General features: G+C 38.7%; 3 protein-coding genes, 1 non-coding gene and 1 pseudogene across 5 annotated transcripts; 2 read left to right on the top strand and 3 right to left on the bottom strand.

Annotated features, from left to right (window-relative positions):
• The first annotated feature begins 1,373 nt into the window (after positions 1-1,373).
• LOC115676899 (mitochondrial import inner membrane translocase subunit TIM44-2-like) lies at positions 1,374-8,042 on the top strand. Its single transcript, XM_056305223.1, has 15 exons — positions 1,374-1,534; positions 1,608-1,699; positions 1,843-1,949; positions 2,691-2,774; positions 2,925-3,000; positions 3,387-3,431; positions 3,522-3,941; positions 4,048-4,116; positions 5,020-5,084; positions 5,283-5,351; positions 5,453-5,525; positions 5,656-5,760; positions 6,719-6,790; positions 6,894-6,956; positions 7,586-8,042. The coding sequence occupies exons 2-15, from the start codon at positions 1,622-1,624 to the stop codon at positions 7,715-7,717; spliced, it is 1,458 nt and encodes a 485-aa protein (XP_056161198.1). The 5' UTR covers positions 1,374-1,534; positions 1,608-1,621; the 3' UTR covers positions 7,718-8,042.
• Positions 8,043-9,195: 1,153 nt separating this feature from the next.
• On the top strand, positions 9,196-9,992 carry LOC115676917 (uncharacterized; annotated as a pseudogene).
• A 1,371-nt stretch (positions 9,993-11,363) lies between these two features.
• On the bottom strand, positions 11,364-14,669 carry LOC115676900 (pre-mRNA-splicing factor SLU7-A-like). The gene is made up of 6 exons (XM_056305119.1): positions 13,950-14,669; positions 13,430-13,565; positions 13,033-13,332; positions 12,624-12,840; positions 11,820-12,383; positions 11,364-11,716 (listed from the first exon to the last, which is right to left on the bottom strand). Exons 1-5 carry the CDS (start codon positions 14,387-14,389, stop codon positions 12,175-12,177), a joined length of 1,302 nt encoding a protein of 433 aa, XP_056161094.1. The 5' UTR covers positions 14,390-14,669; the 3' UTR covers positions 11,364-11,716; positions 11,820-12,174.
• Positions 14,670-21,077: 6,408 nt separating this feature from the next.
• Positions 21,078-21,149, bottom strand: TRNAQ-CUG (transfer RNA glutamine (anticodon CUG)). Its single transcript has one exon. It is a non-coding gene; the product is annotated as a tRNA-Gln (tRNA).
• A 2,805-nt stretch (positions 21,150-23,954) lies between these two features.
• On the bottom strand, positions 23,955-26,488 carry LOC115676817 (protein root UVB sensitive 2, chloroplastic-like). Of its 2 annotated transcripts, XM_056305131.1 has the most exons (3): positions 25,879-26,488; positions 24,759-24,881; positions 23,955-24,638 (listed from the first exon to the last, which is right to left on the bottom strand). In XM_056305131.1, exons 1-3 carry the CDS (start codon positions 25,894-25,896, stop codon positions 23,985-23,987), a joined length of 795 nt encoding a protein of 264 aa, XP_056161106.1. In that variant the 5' UTR covers positions 25,897-26,488; the 3' UTR covers positions 23,955-23,984. The 2 variants fall into 2 exon arrangements, with proteins under 2 accessions (XP_056161106.1, XP_030455694.1); XM_030599834.2 differs by lacking the exon at positions 25,879-26,488 and having other exon boundaries at positions 23,962-24,638; positions 24,759-25,623.
• Positions 26,489-27,446: the final 958 nt, after the last annotated feature.

Below are 27,446 nucleotides of genomic sequence, written 5' to 3'. Positions count from 1 at the left end.
TAAACATACATACTAAATCCATCAAATATCTTCAATGAATCAGACTACTAGCAGCCCGGTACATGGCGCAATTGAATTACCTATGCGTAACAAAATATATTTTCATTTTTCATAAACCTCTACAACTTAGTTTTCATAAGAAATAGCCCGAACTTTGTAATCCTCCTTCACATGAGGTCGCAAATTTTGCCAACCGCACGAAATGGGAGAACATAGAGACACAGACTCTGGTGATCCGTATAAATCTGGAACTTTTCCCCGCACAAATAGTGCCTCCAAATCTTGAGGGCGAAAATGATCTCTGCTAGTTCCAAGTCATGCGTCGGATAATTCATCTCATGCGGCCTCAACTGGCACGACGCATATGCAATTACCCTTCCATGCTGCATCAAAACACATCCAAGTCCTCTTAATGACGCGTCACTATAGACCTCAAATCCTTGTAAGACATATATCATCCTTTATTATTATTCATTTTTATTATATAATCAAAATGTTTACTTAATTAATATATCATCAATCCCCTCTAAACTTCTTAAACAAGACATATTCTCCTATCGGCAAACTGGTTTTTGCTTGCATAGTACCTTCTTTTGCAAAGTGCTTTGTCAATTAGTCTGCTAAATTATCTCTGCCGTGATATTTGGATACGTTTTGCAATTGGAATCTGTTCCAGGTTTCAAGCGGATGAACTAGGTAAAAATGCTGAATCATCAGGAACATTGGCTGGTTTCCATGGAAATTTCATCTATGTTCCCCTTTCAAGTGTCTGCCTGATTGATGAATGTTTCCAACTTTTTTCTTGTTTCTCTTGCAGTAATGGGAATTCTGGATCAAAGGGTTTCAAATGTTGTGGAGGGATAATGGCATCAGAAGCGGTTTCTCTTCTGTGAACCGAGTTCCTTGACTTATGAATCTCTAGTTCGTAAAAGTGAGCAATATCTCATGTCTTCCTTGGCTCCTAACTTAGTGGCAACTCTAGTTATAAGTAATCAAATAATTAATGAAAAACCAATTTGTCATCGATAGGGTTTGAGAGAGTTTGTACGAAGCGTAGTACAAACTCAAGCAGGTTCTGTTTAATCCTAATTGTACCAACAAATGGAGTCCGATTGACATGATTCAAGCATCATTAGAAATTTTAAGATGGCGCTCCACTGTTTTCGGGCCGGGCTTTCCTGGGCCCGTTCAGAGTCTAACAAAAGTCCAGCGAAATACATAACACCAGCTATCGCAGGACCACCCCCGCAGTTCAGGTCAAAATGTCTTCGGAAACCGATTCGCACCGCCACGAATAGGACCACCGCCACCACGACGGCGACGGCCACCACCACCACGACGGCGACGATCACCACCACCACCACCACGACCCCCGCCGCCGACGACGACGGGGCCCTCCCTCTCGGCCACCCAAGTGCCCCTGCCTGGCGATCTTCCTCCAATGATCTCAAGTAGTCGGGGGAGCTAGAACATTTGGCGAAACAGCTTCCTCACAAACCGTTCTTCGGCGCTGGTGCTCAAAAATCCGTACAAAACCCTTCTCCAATTCCTTGTTTTGAAGCTAAGCAAAGTCACGTCACAAGAGAGTAACCCCATTGTCAATTTGGTATAGCTCACAATAATGGCGGCCAAGAAGCTGGTCCGAGACATGGTGCTCTTGGGACACCCTCTTCGTCTCCGCCTTAGTTCTCATGCCCAGGTTTTTTCCTGCTCGAGCTCTTTCTCTCTTTTTTTTTCTCTATATTTCTTGCAATAGGGAAGAGAATTTCTGGGCTTTTATTGATTTTTCTCTATATAATGTAATTCTTTTGATGTGAGTTTGTTAATTGAATTGTCATATAGGCTTCGAGTTCGAGGCTGAGGTTGATTACCGCAGCTGGGCGCTTGTGTGATCGCCGATATACCGTGTTTAATGAGTTCTCTAAAAAAATTCAAGGCGAAGCTAGCGGGTACGCCACGCCGATTTTTTTGATTACCCGCTTAGTCTGTCTGTTTTTTCTTCTTGTTTTGGGAGTAGAGACGCTAAAAAATGAAAGTGTTCGCAACGCATTCCGAAACGATACCAATGAAGCCGACCATTAATGACCAGTTCGAACACCAGGAGCGGTTTGATCAGGGACCACTCGTCTGTATCATGTTCAATGCTCTTTTTACAATTAGGACTGTTAAACTGTTTCTTTGCCCTTTTGTGTTATCGTGGTCTTGGTTCACATTTTAGTCTCATTTGCTTCTGGTAGCTGGTAATTGAAGATTTAACATCACTTACAATCATAAGGAAATAATCTGTAGAATGAAGTATCCTTTCTATGGTTTTATAGCTCAAAACATGCGTAAAGGTTTGACCCTTTTTTTCTTTTGGATGAGCTCATAGTATATTGATTTGCCACCGCGGAGCACTTTCCTTTCATTTGCTATGAGACTACATATGGGATATCGAGATGCAGATATACCATTTGAGTGTCATATAGATTGCAAATACAGAAATGGCGAAGCTTCATTATATCGTGCATGAGTTTGGGCATATCAGTTAAAATAAAGAAGCAAGAACTTTTGATGTTGTCTGCTTCATTGTTTTCGGCACTTGGACTTTCGGACAAATGATATTGCTTGGCTTAATAATTTATTAGTGTGCTCGGTTCCCTTGAGAGGCTTAGTCATGTTAACGATTTTCTTGAATCCTTTGGTCATAGCAATCCAGAGTTTCAAAAGTCAGTGAAGCAGCTGAAAGAAAAAGCAGAAGAGCTTAAAGGGGTGAAAGAGGAGGTTAAAGTTAGGTAATTTGGAAATCTGTTGGCTGAAAACCTTTTATTAATGAGATTGTAGTCCCCTCAACTAACCATCTGACTATCTGAGACATACTTCTGTATGTCATGGTTGGTTGAACATCTGGATAAAGGGCTAAGGCTGTAGACTGGCTTTTGCAGAACAAAACAGACAACTGAGCAGTTGTACAAGCATGTGGATGGTGTTTGGATGGAGGCTGAAGCTACCGCAAAGAAGGTATGAATATCTTTCTTTCCTTTGCTGTTCTTTTGGGCCAGAAGATGGTCTGAGTTGATTCCCTTGGAATATGCCTTGGTCCTCGAAAAGTGAATTCATTGAAGCAACAGACTCTCAAAATCTAGTATAGTATTTTCTTGTTCATGAAAGTCGATAGATTTAATAACTGCGAACTTGATTGTGTTTTCTTGGCGAGAAATTTAGTGTTCACAAAAGTTTTACACTTGGCTACCTGGTAGGTTATATTATGCTTCTGTGTAGTGATTCTCGTTTCTCTTCTGCTATGTTTGCTATGTGCCTCTTTTGCGAGGATTTTTGAGTCATAGTGGCATTCATTAATATTCTTTGGGTTTTTTTTGTTTTCTATAATACTACGTTATCTCCAGGTTTCTGCCAATGTGAAGGAAAAAATATCTTCTGCAACTGAGGAGGTGTGGTTGCTTTTATCCATTGTAATCCTGATAATGCTTCCTTATATGCAAGTGACTGTTTGCAATATTATCTTTTTGTGTTGCGTTTAGGTCAAAGAACAGTTGGGGATTGGGAAGCAAGAGGAATCAGCATCCGCGAGTGGTTCAACAAAACACGATGCTCACGCCAAAGGTGGAAATGAGGGAAAATCAACAGAAGAAAAATGCAAGCAGGCTGGTTCTGGTGATAACACAGAATCATATTTTGGCAAATACAGAACAAGCTTCTTTTCCTCTTCTCCTAAGGTCTCGTCGACTTTCGAGAAGCTGAAGGAAGTAAAGGTTGTTGACTTGGCGAAGAAGGGATATGATATTGTCAAGGATGAGTTGAGTGGTAGCCCCAGTAAGAGAAAGCATATGGAACAAGCACCTACCACGTCAACAGTCGAAAGAAGTACAAGAACTGATATAGTTATTCTACCTTCTAAGCAGTCTCCATGGAGTAAAAAGTGGGAAGCATTTAAGGAGAAGGTAATGTTATTCTACTAGTTGTTATGCATGGAAGCCGTTTGCAGATTTAAAGAATATCACAGATTAATTAATCATGATTCTTGAATCTAATGTTTTCTTCCTGTAGGTCAAAGGGCATCCCATGTTCAAGCGTATTGGTAATGTGAGCGAGCCAGTTGTAACGAAAGGTCAGGAGGTATGTGCCAAATCCTTTTGCAACTCTTCCTTGGGAGTCTTTACGCTCATTGTCAGATGTATGTTCCATAGGATTGACTTGTGTGGGGGGAAGCCTGCTCTTACTTGGAAGTGTTTTCTGGAAAAGCATATGTTGTTTGAATCTGTTCACCTTTCTCTTTGTTAATCCTCCCTCCTCTCTTGTCTGGTGTAATATCACCTCACATGCATAATAGTAAGGAGTGAGGGGAAATTTTTGTTCCTAATAAGCAGTTTTTATGTGGTAGTGCTGCATTGATAGACCCCTTATGTCACTAGGGATTTCTGAACGTGGCTGAACTTACTGACAGCTGCTCAAATTTTTCATCTGGGCATTTGCCCTTTTTTTCTTTATTCAAGGACATCATATATATGCAATTGTTCTACAGAAAGAGTTGATATGGGCAGTCATAAAGCCCAGCTGAAGACTTGTGAAATTGATACATTAAAAATTCTTACTCAGGTTAATTTGCATAAATTAGCCTCATCATAACTTTCAAGGGACTGGCTGAGTGGTCGAGTGCTTGCTCTAAATCTAACAGATCTTGTATTTGATTTACAGTGTCACAAATAACTTTGGAGCCACACCTGTCAACCTATGTTTGAGAGTTACTTGGAGGCGGTTTTTCAAATGCCCCATGTTATAAGAAAAGAAAATAGTCTCACCCATTGTGTGCTATATGTAATTTTCTGGTGCTCTGGTTGCAGAAGAAAGTAGTATCACATGTTCAACTATGTCCGACTTTGCTTGATTCAATAGATTGTCACATTTGTCATTATCATGTTGTTGCTTGGTATATGTCTTCTTTATATAAAAAGCAAGTTATTATATTAAACATAATTTAAACTCTCATCCGTTTTGAATTATGCCTGTTTGACTTTGCAGATTGCAGAAGATATGCGGGAGAGATGGGAAACTAGTGACAACCCCGTTGTGCATAAAATTCAGGAGTAAGTTGTTCAAGTCTTCCCCCCCCCCCCTGCGGGCGGTTTCTCCCCTTCTCTGTATGCACTCATACCTGGACATTACTTGCACACACTAGATAGCAGCACATACATACAAGCATAATTCATGCGCAAGCCTGCAGTCCTTGTTTTGCCTGTCACAGTTAAAGCTGTTTTTCTTCTTATGTTTATCTCTCTTAACAGTCTCAATGAAACTATCTTTCAAGAAACAGATGCTGCAGCATCGATGAAGGAAATACGCCGGCGAGACCCGTATGGTCACATTCTTTTTTTTTTTTTTGTGGTTTAAGTTTTATTTGGTTCTCCTGTGAAATTTTAGCTGGCTGACATCTAGTGCTTTATTCGTGGGTTAGATCTTTCTCTTTACCAGAGTTTGTGGCTGAAGTCCAGGAAGTAGTAAATCCTGTGCTCAATGCTTACATTAAGGTAGATAATGAGCTTATTTCCTAAAGATCGATTGTCTGCTTTTCTTGTATTCCTTGTGATGGATTCTGCTTAGGACAACTGAACTTAAGCTACTTTTATCCATCATCATGTTTGTGTTTGCTTTGTGCAGGGAGATGTTGAAACTCTAAAGAAATATTGTAGCTCTGAAATCATTGAGAGATGCAAAGCCGAGCATGGTGCTTATCAGAGCCATGGCATTTTTTTCGACAATAGGGTATGATTTAAGGCACATATAATTATCTAAGTGAAGTGTTTACTCTTTTACTCTAGCCTCTGTGAAGGAGAATATTAAGAGAAGTCACTGACAAAAGTAATTGATGTCCTGTTTCTTTGTTTCAATAATTTCTTAGTTTCTCTTATGTAGTAGTAACTGTGTAAGTAATAGATGTCAGAAGTTTTGTGAGAACAAAAGGAGAAATGAACACATTGTGCATATGCAAATAACTGCAATGTGGGTAAGTTGTAATGGTACCCCCCTCTTTTGGCTTTTACTAGTATTTAGGTGCCAATGCAAGCTATGTTACTCGCACTCTGGTATGGTTGTCTGTCACAGATGTAGATATCCTGGTTTCTGACTCATTTATGAATTAAGATGGGTGATGTGTTGAATCGGCATAAAAGTGTAAAATATGCCTGGATCTTTGTGATTTTCTGTGACATATTGTCGTTATTCTTCTGGATTTATGATATATATTGTATTATATTTTTCGTTATGATTGTTTAGATTTATAGTGCTGCAAAATGACATGAATGATTCAATAATTGAATTTTAGATGAAGTGTCTCACCACATGCATGTCAAGCTAATAGAAGAGTTATAGTATACAAGTATCACACACAATCTACGATTATTACATATATGTATGTGCTTTTGGCTGGTTTTGAATTCTAATAGCGCATCTTTTGGATTGCTGTATTGCTCTGTTATCTCTATTTCGCAGTTTTCTGTTTCCACGTTCTTACTTTTGGCATAGCGTCTTGAATATTTTGTTCTAGCTTTGATGTCCCTGCAATGATTGTGGAAGTGGTTGTTTTTGTTTTTCCTATTTTTACTATTCCAATTAGATATTGCAAGTTCATTTGCTGGACTATCATGGTTTGTTGGTTCTGATTGTCACATTCTGTTGTAATATATTTATACTTGTTCTAACTCTTGAATTCTATCCTGTACAGATTCTGCATGTGTCCGATGTTGACGTAAGAGAAACGAAAATGATGGGCACTTCACCAATTATCATTGTCGGGGTATGATTGTACTCTGCTACTTGTGCTGTTGCACACTTGTTATCTATCCGTAGGAGCTTGTTATTTACAAGCAAAATCTGACTGATTTCCCCGCTAATGGCAGTTTCAAACTCAACAAATATATTGTGTACGTGACCGAAATGGTGCCATAACTGAAGGTGGCAAGGTAAGTCAAACTTTTGATTGGATGAGGCCAAGTGATCAAGGAAAAGCCAATTTTTTGTGTTGAGTGCAAAAAGAAAGGCTAAATCATTTAGTTGGTGAATGCTGTTTTCTCAGTTGCATGTGCCCTCTTTTGGACAATGGCTTTTGTTCTGTGTTAGTTTCAACTTTCATGAAAGGGAAATGGCTTAAAGTTTAATCTTTGCACCTAATGTAGCTAATTATGGAGCAATATAGTTCTTTGGTTGGCCAGTCCTAACTGCAGAATCATTCAAGATTCCCCGCTTTCTTCTTTTTGAAATTCTCCTCCCTGATGATGACATGTCAGTCCAACTGGATCAATTCAAAATCAAGTTTCGGCATGAAGATAAGTTTGCAGCACAACTCAGTGAACTACGGAGCCACACTTTTTAAGAATGACAAAGTCTTATTCTTTCAGCCTAAAGTGTCGTAAATAGATGTGCATGGTTTAGCCGTGGATCCCTTTGTCACCCTCTTGTATTTAACATGGGTATGTAGCCCTATTGATGTTATGTGTTTGTTCAGTGAGAAAGCACACCACGATGATCTGTCATGTAATGAAGAGTGATTGCATGTCTCAGAATGTAATCTGATACTGGTTTGTGTATCCAGGATACGATACACACCGTCTACTATGCCTGGGCAATGCAACAAGTGGATCCGGAAGAGCTTGGGGAAGGTGCTATCTACCCCATCTGGAGGTTAAGAGAAATGCAACAGATCGGTGTCCAAGCTCTAATATGATGGTGCTATACTCATTTAATCATTTGATTCAGGGAAAGACAAGGCATCGTTCTTGCGTCAGGGTAGATTGATCCGTTGCTTCTTAGTATAGCAATGAGATTGATTCATTGCTGTGATTGGGATAGAAGCTCATTGAGGTAGGATATTCCCTTTTTTCATTTGAGGGTTTTGACATCGAAAGGCCACTGCCAATTTTGAGGGATTACCATTACAGGAAAGAAAGTGTATTATTTGATGTTTCATCTCGTGTAAAATAAATCTGGAAACAATCATGAGAATGATTAGAAAGTGGTATACTGCTGTTTCCATTTGATTCTTACTGTCATATCTGCATTGTCACTTCTGATAATATAATCTGCAGCAGCGTGCTATTCAACTGTATAATCCTCATTTAAGCAATTTCGGTTCCAAGTAGTTTGCCTCTTGATGTTTGATTTGAGGTGCGGTGTATCACTATACGGCTCTGGCGTCGGGGCACTTTGGCATGCCACGAGTATCGAGCCATGAATAGGTTGTTGATCCTGCGTCAAGCGTCTTGTGGTACCGCGCTTCCAATCTTATGCTCTCCGCAACTTGAATTGCCTCATGCGATTTTGATATTTCTTTACCCGTGCGCTCATGTTTGGTTTTCTTCATTGGGATTTCAGTTTAATGGTCACCCTGCATGTTCTCTTCAGTAGAATTTGGGGAGCAATTTGTTCCTCTGCCGCAACTGGTGTATTGTCGGTATTTGTAATTATTTCTTTTTATTTTATTTTCTATTTTTCTCTGCTGATCGCCGGCGACCGGCCATAGGTGAGGGACGAGCTTGCCCGAAAGAAAAGAAAAGGAAAAATAAAATAAAAAATAAAAATAAAAGAAAAAGAAAGAAAAAGAAAATAGAAATAATGAAAAAAGAAAAGGAATGTGAAGGAGTGTAGAGAGGAAAGAGAATGGAATTCTTCACTTTTGAAGGTGTTTTCTTTATTGATGGAAAATTTTTTCCTTGACTAAGGTCCCAGAATCAATTATTGTAAAGACACTATGACTTCAAAATGACTAGAAAAACTTTAATTTCATTTTTTGGTTTAATTCGGGTTTAATTTTGCTCAATTTTGGGAAAAGCATATACCCGATTGAGATTTTCTAAAATTGACAATGTATTTATGAAATTGGATTTAAAAGAAGACTAATGAATATTTTTATGGAATTTTCGGATTCCATTTACTATGTTTCTTGATTTTCTTGCTTATTTTGACTAAAAGAAATTAAGAAAAAATGCTAAAAAATTATTTTTTTGGTTTAGAAATAGGTTTTCAGGCCTGGCCAAGATCCCTAAATCTAATTTTGAAATTTTTGAAAATATGACAAAAATGAGCTAAAAATTAGGTGTCTAACAAGTAACCCAAAAGATGTGACCGAATACAGAATTACAAATTCGAAGAATCTTTCAATCTAAAAACACCAATAGCATTTCACATTCGGGATACGAAGAAGCCATGACCGAAGTGGCTCAGAAATCTTAGCGTAAGAACCAAGCTGATCCACAGAATCAACCCAGGCGTAAAACCTAAGCCATCCCACGAAATCTTCAGTCACCTCTCCCATGAAAACACACAGAAGAAGAATCTTACACCCAACTTCTCATTATAAAGAGCTTATTTCTATGCTACTCCCAGCCCCAGAAACATAGCACACACGCTTTCGTTAGCTCCCTCCAGTGCTCCTCATGTCTTGCCTGAGCCCTGGGGCTCCCGCCTCCCAAGAAGGCTTGGAAGATCCTCACCTCCAAGCTCCACAGGCCGAGACCTGTCTACAAATTGCCCAAAGCTGAACTTCTCGCCGCCGCTTCTTCGGAAGCTGACGAGCCCGTCTTTGTTGTGAAGCAGCCCCGTCGACAGAATAGGCAGAGGCCTCGGTGCGTCCAGGCATCGAGCATTTTCAACGTCCGGCGCCGCGTGTTCAAGAGGCAGCAGGCGCATGTTTTTGTCGATTAAGCTCGTCAAGGAGCCTCTGGATGGGATCTCAGAGCATCATTGCCTGGACACTCTTTCTGTGAAGTATATGCCGAGTCCCAAGAGCATCGCTACTATTGATCGTTCTGCTCCTGAGGCAGGAAAGAACGACGAGGATCACGATGGAAGCAATGCAAAGACATGCGAAGCGGACGACGTGTGGGAGTCGGTAGGGCTGGCAATCGCCGCTGACTCACAGGATCGATGAGAGAGCCGAGGAGTTCGTCTCCAAGTTCCGAGCCGAAATGGAGCGTCAGGAGATGGTGGCGCGGAGTTTGTAGTAGATAACTTCATATATATATATATATTTTTTTGTACGGGTGTCTTCGCTTCGATACTATTCCTATAAGAACAGACCACCGCCATGGCCTCTTAAATCACAGTCTTTTTAACCACACATCCCAGACTTTAATCGAGTACCATGATGGGTAACTTCATATATATTTTTTCCTTTTTTTCTTCTATTTTTTTTCCCTCCCTTTGGATTTGTGATTACTGTCGTCAAACTCAGCCTTCTGCTGTGTATATACTTTTTGCATAATAGAGCCTAGATTTCCAGTAACACCATACCAATCAAGCATGGCCTGAATTTCGCAACGAATCAACTCGTGAAAATAGCAGGCATCCGTTACTAAATTCGAGTGACGTCCAGGAACAATATCCACCGACTCTTTGGAAACTTCCAATCTAAACAACGGTTTTGAGGAAAGTGAGAAAGCCAGGACGAACACTTTCATTTGAATTGGACTAGTATGTATCGTGTTCTCGGAGTACACAAGTTGTTCGTTTCACAGATCCATCAGGCTCAATTATGTGAAGACAATCTACAAATGAACTGGAGCATGGACTTAAAAAAGGCATCGCCTCTTTCCTTGTACTCCAAACATGACCACTCCTGTTTGGAGTCATGTGGGACTTCTGAACAACAGGCTATGCAAACGACCGACGAAGGGAATATTCATTCTCATTGTTTAAAGTGGAGACAATCTTCTGACAAAAAAATAAAGGGGAGACAATCCTATGATGCAAGTCCATATGGCGGCCGAGAGAGTAGTAAGCGTGCATGCAAATTCGGTCTCTCTTAATGCTATCAACCGGAGATATCCCTCATCAAGTTCAGCAAAATGTCACCCAAAGCCGCATAGATAAATCAAAGGAGGTGAAATGAGGCACCAACCTAACTAGGAGTGTGCAAAATGGACCGCCCAAACCCAAAATCACCATAACCGGACCGAACTGATCAGTTTGGTTTGGTTCCAGAAGTATCGGTCTGATTTCCGGTTCTTAAAAGTGGACAGTTATTCTCGGTTCCAGGGGAAATAGGACCGAACTGGATCGACCAGATTGACTACAAATAAATTTTTTTATTTCTCTAAAAAATTTGTAAAATGTGAACTAAACTTTAAGTGAACTGCATTGACAAAAAGTAGTAAAATGTGAACTAAACCCTGAGTGAACTTCAATGCCATAAATTAATTGACAAAAATTAATAAAATGTGAACTCAACCCTAAGTGACCGGTTCCATTGAACCGGACCAAAATGGGTCCTAGAACCAACCGGTCCGTTTCTCGCTTCCACCTTGGAATCGAACTGGACCGGGAACCGATCACCCCTAATCCTAACACATCAAAGAAGTGCAACTAAACATGACTTCATTAAATACATCACCTTCATTATGTCAATAAATAAACTAAACAACCAAAAAGCATAAGAATTCCCCAATATTCAGCTTTGTATTCATCCTATAGCAGAAACAATTGCCACAAAACAGAATTGCCAACACATGCCGCGAGGCTGGATTCAATACAGAATACTAGGGGAACACTAGCATATGGTTATTTTGATGTAACACGAACGATCACATAACATCCATAGTGTATGTGTGTTCCAAGTAGACCAGCTGACTATTACATGCTATTTATCTACCTAGCTCAGAAATGCTTTCATTGGATCATCATGGTGTATCTTCTTCATCCGATAAGCCTCCATATCCTCAGCAGTAACCTGCAAGTAATAAGTGTTAATGGCAACACAGAAGCCACAAAAAAATTAAAGGAGTGGAATACCAGTTCTTCTGTGGTACTCCAAAATTGAGAGAGAGGGATACCTCATCCTCCCATCTGACATTGTATTTGCGCTTCCTTTCATCTTTCTCTTCTCGCTTTCTTATATCCTCCCGTGCAAAGTGAATCAAACAAGAATTAGCCGAATTAAACATGGACTGTCTATGACTCAACCGTTGCTTTCCCATTGTTTCTAAAAAAAGAGGCGGTTACCACAAATCACAGGCATAACATTCTGTCACCTTTCCCTTACTATACACCGAGCCTCCACTCCCCTCCCCTCCCCTCTGCAGTGCAGTATACACTACTAAACTAAAAACTAAATTTATTCTGAGCAACAATGTCTAGCTACCCTCAATTTCATCATCGATTTTCAATGGTAACATTGTACTTGTTGATCTATATGAAATTCCCACTTCTTTCCTCAATTATCCTGTTTAAGAGGATATAGGTTGGAAAGGAGAAAATAAAGCACGAACAGAGAACTGAAAATGGTCCAGTTACCTTCTTAAGTGCTTCAGCAAGAAGTTTCTGGTCCAACTCCAAATCATCAGGGACATCAGTTCCCCAGGTAGCCAGCCTCTTCTCCTCCGCTGGGGCAGCCACCTCTGTTTCCACAAATGCCAGAGCAAAAACCAGTCAAGCGGTCATAGTATCAAAATTCCACTTTGGAAAACGATATTACAACCATGATAATCAACAAAATCAAGCAATCAAGAAGCATCCGATAACTTTTTGATCAAAACAATCGAAGAAGCTGAACGAGAGAGGTGAAACTGAGGACAAATAGTTTTTCCAGCAAATGATCCTCTAAAGGCAGAAAAATTAGGGTGAAAAAGTGGACTGACCTTCTGTGGCTCCTTTTCGAGCAATATTTGATTTCATTAGTTCATTTACTGCCTCGGCAGCTTCAATTCCGGCAGCACCCGTACAGTAGCTATTTCTGATAGTCTGTTTGCAGCACTTGTAGCCCCATTGATGATCCTTCCACCATGAACCCCAAACACAAGGGTGGTTATTAATAAAAACATCCTCCTCATACTTGCTTCTGGGCAATGCTGACTCCTGAAATAGCACAAGAGCTGGTTAAGTATCTCAATACCGTCGCATGAATTGGAAATATCCTTATGATTCAGGAAAAGCAACCCCAATAGTATTAGCAAGGAGAATGAGGATGGATATAGCAAATTCAGGTGGAGAGTTTTAGCAAGTTTATTTCGTGATTGAATTGAAGAAAACCTTAAGTAGATACCCCACCTGCCCCTTAATGATCCTGCCAGCACGATCATATTCCACTTCTCTCTCGCTCTGTCCCAGGAGCAGCTCTCTTGGGAGCTCTTCCTCTGAGGCTGCATTGCCATACCTTTCCAGGATGGTATCCTTTGTTTGAAACTTCAATTTTTCCTTAATAACTTTATAGTTCTTGTAAAGCAACTCAGCTTGAGATGGCGCTGCTTGCATGTGGATGTCTTGCCCTTTATCAAATGCTTCCCAAGCATGTGTGTTAAGCTGCTTAAATTCAAGAGCTTGACCACTATTTCTATATTGGTTATCACCCTGAAAGTAAGAATCAATTGATTTTAGTAATATATCTATGCCTCAAAAAGTAAGTAGATGAGCTAGAGTTACTGCCAAAAAAATTCAAAGAACTTACCTCATAGAACTTCTCATTTGGATCGGCATCTGGAAGGGGATCCTCACACATGGACCGAGTTTTGGGATCATAGTGTGCTGAATTAACATCAAGATTCAAAAGATACTTCGCCGTATCCTCCCGAATACGAAGGTTCCTAAACAAATAAATCAACTTAGTACTATCCAGAACATGAAGAAGAGGGAGGGAGAAAATCACTCATGAGAATTTGTAAATCTTCAAATAATCATATCAATACTAACAATTTAAGTAGTTTAATTTTCTTATAAATGTTCCTAAAACATTGAAAGAAAGAAAGACAGCTAATGTCAAAGCAAAAGGATCCACCTACCTAACAGTTCCAGTAATATCCAGAATATGAAGAACAGGGGGGGGAAGAAAACTCATTCATGAGACTTTGTAAATCTTCAAATAATCATACAAATACTAAAAATTTAAGTGGTTTAATTTTCTTATTAATGTTCCTAAAACATTGAAAGAAAGAAAGACTGCTAATGTCAAAGCAAAAGGATCCACCTACCTAACAGATCCAGTACTTCCACCACCTGTTGTGCGAACACGCTTCTCAACCTTTGCAAAGTCCATCTGCTTGCTTTCATCAACCTTTGCCTCATCCACCCTTAAGTCATCTTCCTCATCTTCCTCATCACTATCACCATCCTCACCATTTTGGTTATTGTTTTTCTCCTCTAATTTCTTCAGCTGTTGTTCCTTGAGATATTTTCTTCGAGCATTATCCCTAGCCTCATATCTCTCAATCACAAGAGCATAGCTTGACGCGTCATAGCCATTCCACCGGTCTCTCTTACCATCATAGTCAAGCTCAAAGGTCTCTATCTTTTCATCAGGTGCAATGTGTGTGTTTGTCCATTTGGCTCCCACTTCCCGAGGTCTTTCCATACATGACTTCGAATCATGAGTCATGGCACCACAGCTGCAGGAGCCAACGCAGAATTGCATTTAGCCACCATTTTTCAGCTAATATTGGTACAAGACAAGCAAATCACAGTTGACAATATAAAAGAGGTAAAGGCCATAATGAGGTACAAGTAAACACCATGGAGGTACCAAAATACCTTATGATTCTCTCCCCTAGTGAAAACCAACAACAGAAGGAAATTGAGAATTCAAATTTTGGAATCAGAAAAACTCATATTCGCACTTTGATAAGCTTTAAAAACGCAGGGAAAATACGGCAAGTTTGCTTTTTGGTAGGTCCAAAGCGGAGACAAAGTGCGAATAAGGAAACCGGAAAAGTCAGCCCATTAACCACCTCAAACATTCTCATATTTAAGTTGAATAAACATTTCATGAGTTGTGAATCCTAGGAAATATGTTGGACTTGAACAAAAAGAACACCCTACACTGGATAGGGCGCGCATGCCACATATATATATATATATATATATATATATATATATAGAGAGAGAGAGAGAGAGAGAGAGAGAGAGAGAGAGAGAGAGAGAGAGAGTCTTCCTTTCTTCTGGCATGCACCTTTCCGGTACTTGTCCGCCTGAAAAATCTTCGCGCCTCTGTCGTACCAAGATTTCGTGTAAGAAAACACAACATCTCATCAAAGGCCTGTAGGGCAATTTTTAAACGGGAACGCAAAACACTATTTCCTGCTCCAATCGCGGGCAAAGCCGCTGCAGGATTCAGCGAGCACGGAATGATGTCGGAGAAGCTCCGAGAACGAGACGGTAATCGCGACCGCGGAAGAGCGAAGCGAAATCGAAACGCCCGAGACGGGGCAAGGGCAAACCCCGAGACGAAGTGAGTTCTGAAAAAGTCTCTCTTCTGCTCATTTGGCCGCAAAATACTCGGCCATAGCAAAATATTTACTTCTGTCCTGTCGGCGGTGGTTACTGAGTTCTGAAAAAGTCGGAACTTTGTATATCCATTCAAGCAAATTTCTTCCGCAATACAATTTCATTCCCGCCGTAAACATCAGCACCACTCAAAAGCTGACTTTAGACTTGATACATGATCAATTGGAACTCCAACAGAGACTGGCAAAGACAATTCAATAGGAACTAGCTAGTGCTTCAAGCAACATTCACAGTAGTCACCAACATCACACGAGAACGGTAAATAGACGAAGAGACAGCAACCTAGCAGATTATTAGCAGCACAAATGGCTTATCAAAATACCCACGTCAGGATTTGATTCGCGGGCAACATTCACCAGCCTTACAAAATCGGCCTGAAATTGAAGGTAGGTCGGTGGGACGTATGGAATTAGGGGGTTTGGGTACGCACCAGAAGCCGTCGCCATGGTTTCTGAGAACATCAACTTGTAAACGGTTGGTTTTTAACGGGATATATGTTTCTATTATTAAGAGTCGAAATATCGTGTTGGTCTCACTTTTCGCGATTTTCAATGTGGTCCTTGACATATCGTCGCGATGATGGCAAAAGCAGTATGTCGTTAGATGAGCATTTACCGTATTCTTTTTACGAGTATTTCCTTTATTTATTTCGGCGACGTCCTTCTTCAATTATATATGACGATTTTCATCTCTTTTTAGCCGAATCAATGATGAGCATTTTTATCCAAATCTATGATGAGTATTTTTATATGTCAGAAAAACTAATTTGATATATGAGATTATCCGGTTAATTTACAAGAAAATTGCTTTAAATTTAATCTTAATTTGCTAATTTTTATTTTATTTCAACTTTAGATGTTTAGGCTATGTAACTAAACACAAGCATGTAACTGTAATATTTATCCTACTTTAGATGTTTAGGTATACCCTGTAATTTTTTGTGGTATTAATCAAATTTAATGGAAATTAAATAAGGATAAATTTATCACAAGTATACCGGTTGTGATTTTTTTTGTAGTAAAAAAATTAGTTTAGAGTAAATTTGTTACAGGTATATCAGTTTGAGGTTTTTTACGGTCAAAATATTAATTTTGGATAAATTTGTCGCAGATGTATCAGTTTGAGATTGTTTATAATATTAACCCAAAAAAGAACAATAAAAATGCTAATTTGGCCAGCGATTCGGAATTGGCCATAGTGGCATCCGCGTGTCATGATACCTGACAATTGAAAACTAAGAATCAAAAGAAAACACTTTAATATTCCCAAAAGGAGAAAACAAATGAAAAAAAAAATGAAGGCTACGTTTGTTTTGCGAAAAATAAATAATTTAGAAAAATATTTTCTTAAAATATTTATTTTGTATCACATACAAAAATAAACAAACGAAAAATAATTTTATTGTCCAAGAAAGTATTAAGACATAAATTATTATCAATAACGAAAAATTTCTCATTGACTATTGTTTAATTAATACAAACAATCGTTTTTAGGAAAAATGTTTTTTCAAATAATTTATTTTTCACAAAACAAACGGAGTCACGATGAAAGACAAAATGGACAAGAAGTGAAACGAAAGCTACTGCCGGTGGCGGCGCCACCGCTACCGACTAAGGGCCATCGTCTTTCGCCAAGCTTAGGCGAACCTGATGTGAATGCCGGTCACCACCTTCGTGATCGCATTGCCACGTTCTGGCGAAGGATGATTAAGGCGTAGCAATTAACCCAACTTTTGCAGCGGGCATTCTCTCTCTTACACTTCTGTTTCTTTTCTTTTCCATTTTTTTTTGTTTTATTTCTATATTCCACGTCAGCAAAGAGTTGGAATAGCGCAATAACATGGCATGACATAGATATCCATGTATTGATGGGGCGCCGACGTGATCTTTCGCGCCAAAAATTGGGTCAATGTATGTGATGGAAGGACTAACTTGAACAGAAGAAATGTATAATTCAAGGACTCAGTTAAACAAAAACAAGAATTGGGAATCATATTGAACTAAATTGAAAGAGTTTAAGGACAACCGGTGCCTTTATCCATTTATTTAACTCATCGTTCTCGTGTAGATGCCACTACTTACAACATATATTAGATTGGCGAACTGTGAGCATGCCTACCACGGGCAACATATTAGATTGACGAACAATGGGTGATTTACCTTCTCTCTTTTCGATAACTTTTACATAATTCACGTTCACAACAAAAGGAGCATGCTATAAATTAGAACATACTACAGAAATGCATTAGCCATGTTTGGCCTCTGTTTGAGTGGCTTACTTGTCAGCTTTTCGACATCACCAATGCTTAGAATTGGCGTCCTTTCTTGGCACAACAAGAACAAACGACTTGGCTTGCCAATTGTCTTTAAACTCCTTTCTTATTCCTAGTCATGGGGGCCGAAGTCCAGAACCACTTGATAGTGCATCCAACGAAAGAGATGTCGCGATTATTATCTTCACTTGCGCGGCTCGAAGTCGAGAAACAAACCCATCATACGCCCATCAAAGATGACCCTGCGAAAGTCGGAGCACGTCCAAACTACCTAGTTCCGCATGGTCAAGGCAACAAAGCCCGAGTGCCAGAAATGTGGAACGACGTAACTTGAGCAACACTCGATGGAACAGGTACGGGAAACACTCATTCATTCTCACCAAGTGAAGGATTGTAAGAAAAGAGCCAAAACTCTTATCAATTTCCCTTTGAACCATCATTAATCTGACTTGAGCGTGGAACGGTGCCCATAAACACCACTCTCAAGTCTCAAGTACTTTCGTGTATGTGTTCTGCAGGACTAGAGCGGGAAGCAGGGAGTAAGAAGCACGTATTCACAAGGTTCAAAACCCCATTGCCAATCCCTGGCAGCTACTCCTGTCACCGGAAAAAAATTTCAGCACAATTTGGTGTTGTTTGTGAGAACTACAGAAAGCAATGGCTCAAACAAGGAGAAGTGCAAATACTGTTGGCCAAATGTTGTCTCGTGGGATCTTTGGGAGGCCACCGCTCCTGTCGAATGAGGCTCCTTAGGGACAAGAACCTCCTCCTGTCAATCTGCAGTTGATAGGAGAAGACGGGAGAGGGAATGGGGTCGATGAGAATGAACAACGGGATGCTGCTTGTCAGGATCCCCCTCCTCTGACAGCTCACGCCATTGCGGAATTGTTCCAGGTTTTGATGAACAAAATGGAAGTTCTCTGGCTTCCGTGAAGGCATCGAATTGACAATATCAAAGTTTTAAAGTGTTACAAGCGGAGATGGCAGTTCTCCCGCTTCCTTAGTGGCATAACCAATGGATCCGCCCCGTTTGTCGCACTAGAAAATTTTGATATTGTTATTTCCGCTGGCCCAAAGGTAATGCCTTCATTAAAGCCTGGTCCACAACCAAGTTCAGTGGGCTGGTTAACCTATGAAGGAAACAGACCAGAATAATGTGCTTCATCTCAAGAATCAGCGCTCAATACACGGGAAAAGAAAACAGGGAAGAACGATTTCAACTTTATCTGGTGAGAAGCAGAAACCCCGATAGCCAAAGAAACAACGCTGCTGTCTGTCACCATCAACAGCATTGCCTGCATAGAAACTGGGGAAAAATCACAGCAGTCAGTGAGATAAACAGGTTATGCTTCCAATAAAAGCTATCGAAAGGTGCATGCCATATTAGGGAGAGACCTGGAAAAAACGTCAGACTATGGAGAAATATCTTACTTGTAATTGTTGAATGTGAAGCAAAGACCGATCAGAAGAGAGCTATGTGTGCAATTCCTCCAATCGTATTTGAGTTCCATCTACTATGAATGAAAATTTTCCCTAAGCAACAAACCGTCTTTAGATCTCTTTTTTTTTTTTTTTTACCATAAGACTGTCCTTAGGTTGACTGTGTAGCAGAATGTGTTTAAAGGCGGCCATGTCAATGGTGTATCCAGCCATTTGTCCAGGTTTCTAGCACAAGAACTTCAGCTTAACAAGATGAGGGCTCTAAAGGGGAATCCACCTAACTCCCGGGAAGCAAATTGGAAATCCTTAGAATCAGGCAAAAACCATATTCAATATCAATGTTAGACGAGCTGAATTTCTCTCTCATCCAAGTGATTGTTTTTACCATGCTAATCGCTTTATGAACAACATTGGTTCATCAGGTATCAAATCCCTTATGCATTCCTGCACACTATATGAAGGGGAAGAATAATGGCATGTTCCCCTAGTGATTAAACTTTACATACACAAAAACAACAGATCATTGCAAATTGACTTTCATTGAGATTTGGCTTCTGATGTAACATTGGCCTATGGCCGTCCTCAATGATGCTAGAAAGTTGCTTTGATTCTCACTCTAGAAGGCATTAGGCTGAAAAATCCTAGAACTAGTTTTTAATTTGCTATGCTAGGCTGTCTATCAAGTTCAGTACACCGCTTGTGACATGTGCATCATTATTGTAAATGGTTCAATGTACTTAAATACCTACCCGATCTTTTGATAACACGCCATGGTGAAATTGTTCATTTTTTGGACTTGTGCAACTTTCGATAGTTCTCTCATCATTTATAAATTCGGACAAGTTAAAAACACATGGGAACAACTATCACAAAACGCAAAACCGTAGATCAAATGGGTCTCACATGCAATATATCCTAAACTAGTTTTTCCTGGTTTGGGTTCTAGGACGTGCAAGGGTACCGCAGTAGACGTAACAGATTCAGCAACCATCCGACCTCCTAGACCAATAAAATCCAACAAAGGAAAACGTAAAGAATGCAACAATGAAAACAAAAGTAGCAAAGGATTGCTAACTGGATGAATCAATTGTGGAAAGATATGTAATTTGATCATTGATGGTGGAAGCTGCTCCAACAAAGTGTCGACAAGTGTTGTGGAGTTGCCGACAAGTTGAAGCTGTCCACTTCCAAGCATCCCAAACCGTACAAGTTCCGATGGCTGAAGAAAGGGAATGATATCTAGGTAACTAAACAAGCCTTGATTTCGTTTTCAATTGGGAGAAATTATCGAGATTAGGTTTTGTGTGATGTCATGCTCATGGAAGCATGCCACTTGTTATTGGGAATCCCTGGCAATTTGACGAAAAGCCATCCATAATGGATTGAAAAATACTTACTTATTCCAAAAAGAACATAAACTCATCACCTTTACATCTTTAAGCCCATTCTTGAACCACAAAAATCAATCCGGGGAGGGAAATACTAGTAAGGAAAATTTTTCCTTGCATAAAAAAAGGGTGGAGAGAGTCATTCGCAAACAAAAGAATGTTTTTGCTTTACTTATGGTAGAAAATCGAAAAAATGAGATAGAGAGATTCCCACACCCAAAATTGCAACCGCTGGTGAATGAGTTTGAAGATGTTTTTTGGATGGAGTTGCCACCTGGATTACCTCCCAATATAGGAATAGAGCATTGGATCGATTTGCTTCGTGGTGCTTCTTTATCCAACAAAGCTACTTATTGATGCAAGAGGAGGAAACTAAAGAGTTGCAACGACAAGCCGATGAGCTAATTGTAAGAGGATACAGAGGGAAAGCATGAGTCCTTGTTCGATTCCAAACCTACTCGAACAAAAAAAGGATGGATCCTTTAAAATGTGTGTCGACTTCCAAGCTATCGACAACATCATAATCAAGTATAGGTACCCCATACTGTTGTACTTTACTTTTAAGAGGAGAAAAAAATTAACCACAAAAAAGAATATCAACATGGTTTCTTTGTTACAAAGAGCTCCAGATATCCCCCTAACAAAAAAAAATAATTATTTTGTTTTTATTCTAGCTTTAATCCTGGAGAAAAAATAATGGGTGCGAAGAGCTTGAAAAAAGGTTCCACCGAGACTTGAACTCGGGTTACTGGATTCAGAGTCCAATGTCCTGACCACTAGACCATGGAACCATTGCATGACGAGTTTCCCAACAAAATTAATTTGACTTTTCATGCTCGAACGCATTCATTTACTTACACAAGAGCTTCAAGCCCACTTCGCCAAATCTGTACTTTTTTTTTCAGATCGAAACCATGGAAAGATTCTTCTTTATGATATCTCTTCTTAATCGCTCTTTTCTCTTATTCTTTCTGTTCGATTAAAACTTTCTTTGCTCACGTCCTTCACCTGTTTCTCGACATGCCCGATGCCATTTTCTAATCCTCATGAATCGAAGTGAATCTTACTTTCCTGTAAAGACTCGTCACACCCCTAACCCATCTCGGATGCGCGGCGGTGCCGCTTGTGCATTTTTATAGTCCCAAACACATGCTAAGCAACTCAATCATCTACCTCAATTATATCACTAAATTAAAACGCTTGTATAAATTAGGGTTAATACCACGAAAAACTCCAAACTGGTAAATTTACTCCAAACAAATTTTTTGACTATCAAAATCTCTAAACCGGTACACCTATGACAATTTTATCCTATGTTAGTTTCTGTTAAATTTTATCGTTAAATTTTTGAGCTGGATAACAAGTGGCAGTTATCGGGTGTACTAGTTTGAGGTTTTACACTCCGTTTGTCATATGTGTACCGGTTTGTGGGTTTTCGTGGTATTAATTTAGAATTTGTCACAAATGTATAAGTTTGGGGTTTTTGGTTGTCAAAAAAATAATTTTGGATAAATTTGTCACATGTGTATAAAATTAGGATTTTTCGTGATATTAACTCTATATATTATTCCACATATCCATGATAACTTGTATGCAACGGAATTGTGTCCATAGGTTTGATACCTTAATATAAAAACCAACTGGTCTTCTCCTCAAATAAACTTAAAACAAGTATTCAGAACTTTCCAACATAGTCACTATCTATCCTCAACAATTTCAGCTAAATCTGGAAAAACATTATATTATACAGGAATGAGCAAACTAGCCAGTAAGTGATCCTCTACCTCTACTAGTGATCGGAGATGCAGTTTTTATGCATACAGAATTATCTTATTCAACGAGTAACTTAACATAGTAGGCAGATATATAATCTTTAGCATAAGATCAGAACTGGCCCAATAATCGGACAGGTATACTTGCATAACCCTACTAAGGGTACAATGATATAACAGCATAACTGTGAGAAACTGTTACTCAAAATCATACCGAATATTATCACAAAATCCATTATCACAACACACTTTTTTTCTTTTTTCAGGAAATACATGTATTGAGAGTACAGTGAGGACGAATTTTGAGAGCAGCTACAATAATCGACCACGAGGCAAAGAGGGCTGCTTCTTGCAAGCAATGGTCTCGTGTTGATCTGTTGATATCTTTGCCATGTCGGGATCGATCAATGTACCACACATTTCCTCGGTATATTTGCTTATGTATGTATTTTTTAGCTAGCCCTCTTTTCTTCAATGTTGTGGTGTAGTTAAGCATTTGCTTTTTTCTCTAATATCCTAAACATAAATGGTCTACATACGTTATACTGTACAATGAATGGCTTGCCTCCGGTCTTTTGTGTTGCTTATGTGAACACTTAAAAGCTTAGGCTGCGCATGGCAACTTGCCAAATAGTGTTTGATTCTGTTCTTTTGTTCCCAGAATCAGTTTGGGAACAGAAATCTGTTTGTTTAATTTTTTTATTCTGGGCACAAATTCTTGCAAATTTGTGCCCAGAATCAGTTTTGGAGCAGAATCAAGAATAAAAAAAAAGTAGCTTCTTGATTCTGGGAACAAAAATGAGAATCAGTTTTTTTTTTCTTCTTTTTCTTGGTTTTTAATGTAGCTTCTAATGTCCGATGCGAGGGCCACCCTCGCCGTATCTAGCGAGATTAAAATATTTTAATAAAAAATATTATTAAGAAAAAAAAATTTACAGATAATGGCCAGCGACCATGCCACGGCGAAAAAAAAATTAAAAAAATATTATTAATAAAAAAATTTATACCGGCCATGGCGAAAAAAAATAAGAAAATTATTTTCGATAAAAATATTTTAATAAAAATATTATTAACAAAAAAATTTATTTATAAAAAAATATTTTACCAGCCATGGCCAGAGACCAGGCCATGGCGAAAAAAAATATTATTAATAAAAAATATTTTACCATCCATGGCCAGAGGCCATGGCTAAAAAAAAAGAAAAAAATATTTTCAATAAAAATATTTTTTAGTAAAATATTTTAATAAAAAAATTATTAATAAAAAAATATTTTACTGGCCATGGCCAAAAAAATAAAAAAAAATTATAATAAAAGTATTATTAATAATAAAAATATTTTACCGGCCATGGCCAAGAAGGAGGAGAAGAAAAAAAGAAAGAAATATTAAAATTTTTATAATATTATTAATAAAAAGAAATTTTATGCCATTACCAAACGCATTTCTATTTTTTTACTATTTCAGGAATGAAAATTTTGGGCCGTTACCAAATGCCTTCAAATGCTCATAATCAGTTCCCGGGCACAGAATAAAAAAGAATTATTTCTTAGCAGAATCAGTTTCCGGGCACAGAATCGTTGCCATGCGCACCCTTAGTCTGCAATAAGCGGGTGATTATCTTTTCAGCCTCCTGCAATTACATTATGCAAAAATATAGAGCTTCATAGCATCCAATAGTGACTGAAGTTAGGATGTGCAAAACGGACAGCTCAAACCGGAACTATAATCTGAATTCTTTGTACTCTTTTCTGCCTTTCTCCTTTGGCCAATTTGTCACTGATGTATATCTAAAATGCCCATAAGAGCTACATAATTTGGACTCGGACTCTTTGTTTTCACCTATTTCTCTCTCCTTCATTGAGTCCAGACAAATTTGCCCTGATCTTTCGGTCTTCTTAATCCGATGAACACAGAATTGAGTGCACAACCATTTCTTATTTTACTCCTCTCGACTAAATTGGTCAATAGTACATGCGAGCAAAGCAGCTCTAAACTTCGAATCATCCTTTTCATCAACTTCTGTAACAGTAAAGATGGTGAGGTTATCCTAAAGAATACGTATATCATCAAGACAACAATAATGCTACCATGAAAATCGACTTCCCGTTCGTCAAGAAATTGATCGGCATGCCATCCTTTGGCTTGTACTTCAGCTACAAACGGGGAAAAGGTATCACTCATCTTCATGTAAGCGTCTTGCAAGACTCGCGCGTTCATCTCATGATTAGACTTCTCCATACATCTGACATACGCAGCTACCAACCAACCCCTCAATGCATCTTCACCTGTCGCATTGTGCTCAAGGACCATGTCGATCCATTTACTGCCACGACTTAAAAGAAACTTCTCCTCTGGAAGTTTTTCCTTCCATTCATTAATCTTCGAAGGCCTAAAAACATCATGTAAAGCTCTTCCAACTTTCACGTTCCCAGCTTCTTCTATGAGTCGCCCAGGAAAGAGGAGATCTTCCCGATACCGTATGTCAGCTGGGCTCAATACTTTTCCCGTCTGTATCAATTCAAGAGAAAGATATTCTGTAACTTTGGGCATAGAGCGATGTTGAAAGTACCCAAATTCAGAAGAATCTAATAAATCAGCCAGTCCAGAACCCATAGTTTAGGATCAAACCTTGAGAAAGTTGGCGACAATCAAAGCAGTTCTCTGTGGATTTAATGTGTTCACTGGGGTAGCTCGCATCTCTTCAGTGACACTATATATGTGTATTGCAGAGAGGAGAGGTCCTGCAAGCAGCTGCAAGAATTTCGAAATAATTTCACTGAAATGAAAAAAAAAAATAGCTGAAGACTGGTAAACTAGATGCATTCATGTGTCCCAAAAATGGTAAACTAGATGCAGCAACCAAGTAATTTCTGGAATTGCCTGGGACTTGAGAATTTAATCTGCATGAGAGACAGTTTTCCAATAAGTGAAGCAAATAGAGCTCTTTTGGAGATGATGGTACATAAGTAAACTTGACCTTTCTGTCACCCGTTTCGGATCTATATACATGTAACTGTTTGTATATGCTAAAAACAAAAATGAAAGTGAAGCAAGTTCTTCAATGCGCATCAACCATTTTCATTCGAGTATTGAAATTTACTGAAGGGAGTAGAAAAAGGGTAGAGATAGCTCTAGGACCATAGTCAAGGTATTCAGTAAGATACAGGCATCAGACACTTTGAATTGTCAAGTTAACTTTAAATTCCAAAAGAACTACAGAACTTTTCATCAAGTTCATCATTAAGGAAATGTAACAAAAACCAGCAATGCCTGAACCTGACTGAGATATCAGATGAACTATGGACAATTTATCTGTAGAATTCACGAACAGATAATGGAGTACTAATTTTAAAGATATTTTGACAGTGATTTCAAAAGTTCAATACCCCGTTAGTTCAACTTATCGCGTGTATAAATGATCTAACCATACATCTTAGGAGTTACAAATCAGATATTCAAAAAATAAATATCCTAACTCTCCAACAAGTCCTATTTATTTGTCAAAGGAAAAACCCTTTTGGATTCAATCAAAGATGGAACATTTGTCATTCATCCTAGGGTTTACTTGGGTTCTGTTAAGTTGTTGGGGTTATTTACTCTTAACTTTTGGTTTCATCAATATCAGAGTCTTGATGTAGATAGCATACTAGACTTACTGAACCCAATTTTTGGTAAATAACACCGTAGACAGGGCACCCATTGGAATGGAACTTTTTTCCCTTATCAATGGAAAAAGGGCAAGCTGTACCAGGGATTTGGCCAACATTGTGTTTTTCCAAAAAGTAAAAGGCTGCTGCTTCTTTCCAATAAAATACTCCCCAAGTCAGCCAAGAGCGAGCATTCTATTACTGGACAGATATAGGATTTGCAAAAGCAGCTATTAATAAGTGGCTGAACTAAGTCCATTCACCAGTGGGGGCAATAAGGAAAGACAGAATTACTCATAACGCAAGAGTAATTATTTTCTCAATTATGAAATATGATAAATCTGGAGTCTGATTTTTTAAAATACAGTTTTTGGTCTGTGTTTCACAACTCTCACACGCAAATTGAGCTAAATTGCAACATTGTTGCATAACCATACATGCATTGCAAACAAACTGACACAATTTGACATATTTATCATAGTAGATATTGGTGTACTAGAAAGGCCACAAACTTAAGATAAATAAATAATTTAGCACATTCGACACATTCATAAAATTTTGCAAAAATGAGAATTAAACCGAGTTCAGCATGTGCACTAATTAATGACTCCTAAAAAATCAAGAGGTTCAGGGACAAAACCTCAATTTTCAACTACTATTGTTTCTGTCGAAGTAACTAAAAGTTGAGTGGGCTTATAGTTTGGATCTTTAGTTCTTAGAAAATTTGAAGAAAGCAAAAATGACATTTATATAGATGAAATGTTTGCTTACTTATCCAGACTCTGCATTCATTAATTGATCTCTCCATATCTTGAATAATTCTTTCAGAAAAAGCTTGGACAGTCAAAGTCCCCACACACAGAACGAATTCATACGTTCTTACAAATCATAATCGAGAAATGTTATCTTTGCGAGCGAATAGCAGAAGCTCAACAGCTTCAATAAGAGTCCAAGTCTGAACCCATCAACATATTCAGTTGAACCCACTTTTATTCAAAAACTTAAACCAATGAGTTATGAGTGAATGTGGGCATTGGAGATTCAAGTTAAGATATGTTAATGCATAAGAAAATCGAAATTAAGGGGGAGTAGACCTAACACTGAGCTCTTATGTGAGGAGAATATTGTTAAGTTGCACATGTGAGTTGTTTTAGAAAGTCTCACGTCGAAGAATTGGTGTGTTTGAAATAGTTAATATATCCTAATTAACTCATTAATCATTAGCTCAAGCTTTTGAGTGAATGTGGATTTAATTGGATATGTTGATGAGCTCGGACTTAGACTCCCTCTTGGCGATCTCCCCAAGTCAAGGTATCAGATTTCTATTATACACTCCCAATGGTTACATAAATATAAGTGATGGCTAGTCCTTTCCAAAGAATGATTCATCGATCATAATCTTATCGCTCTCTCCTCTCGATTGAATGAGGCTTGAATGGGCCGTTCATTGTCATAGTTCATTAGATTATGAGTGTGATCCTAGCCTGATTGACCTAATGACTGATTGATCAGATCCACATGAATTGGATTTGTAGATAGTGAACACAAATTTTTCTAAGAGCATGTTTTAGAGTGACATAATACACCAATAAGGATCGACGCTCATGATATATATCAAGTTGATGTGATCAAAGTTTGAAGAGTTGGAACTATAAATTCAAGTTAAGTT

Source organism: Syzygium oleosum, unplaced genomic scaffold (genome assembly GCF_021117445.2).
Source record: "Syzygium oleosum isolate NSW1041296 unplaced genomic scaffold, Sole_v2.1 Sole_v2.35, whole genome shotgun sequence".
NCBI lineage: Eukaryota > Viridiplantae > Streptophyta > Magnoliopsida > Myrtales > Myrtaceae > Syzygium > Syzygium oleosum.
Note: the sequence above shows the minus strand (reverse complement) of the source record. Positions and strands in the feature narration are given on the sequence as shown.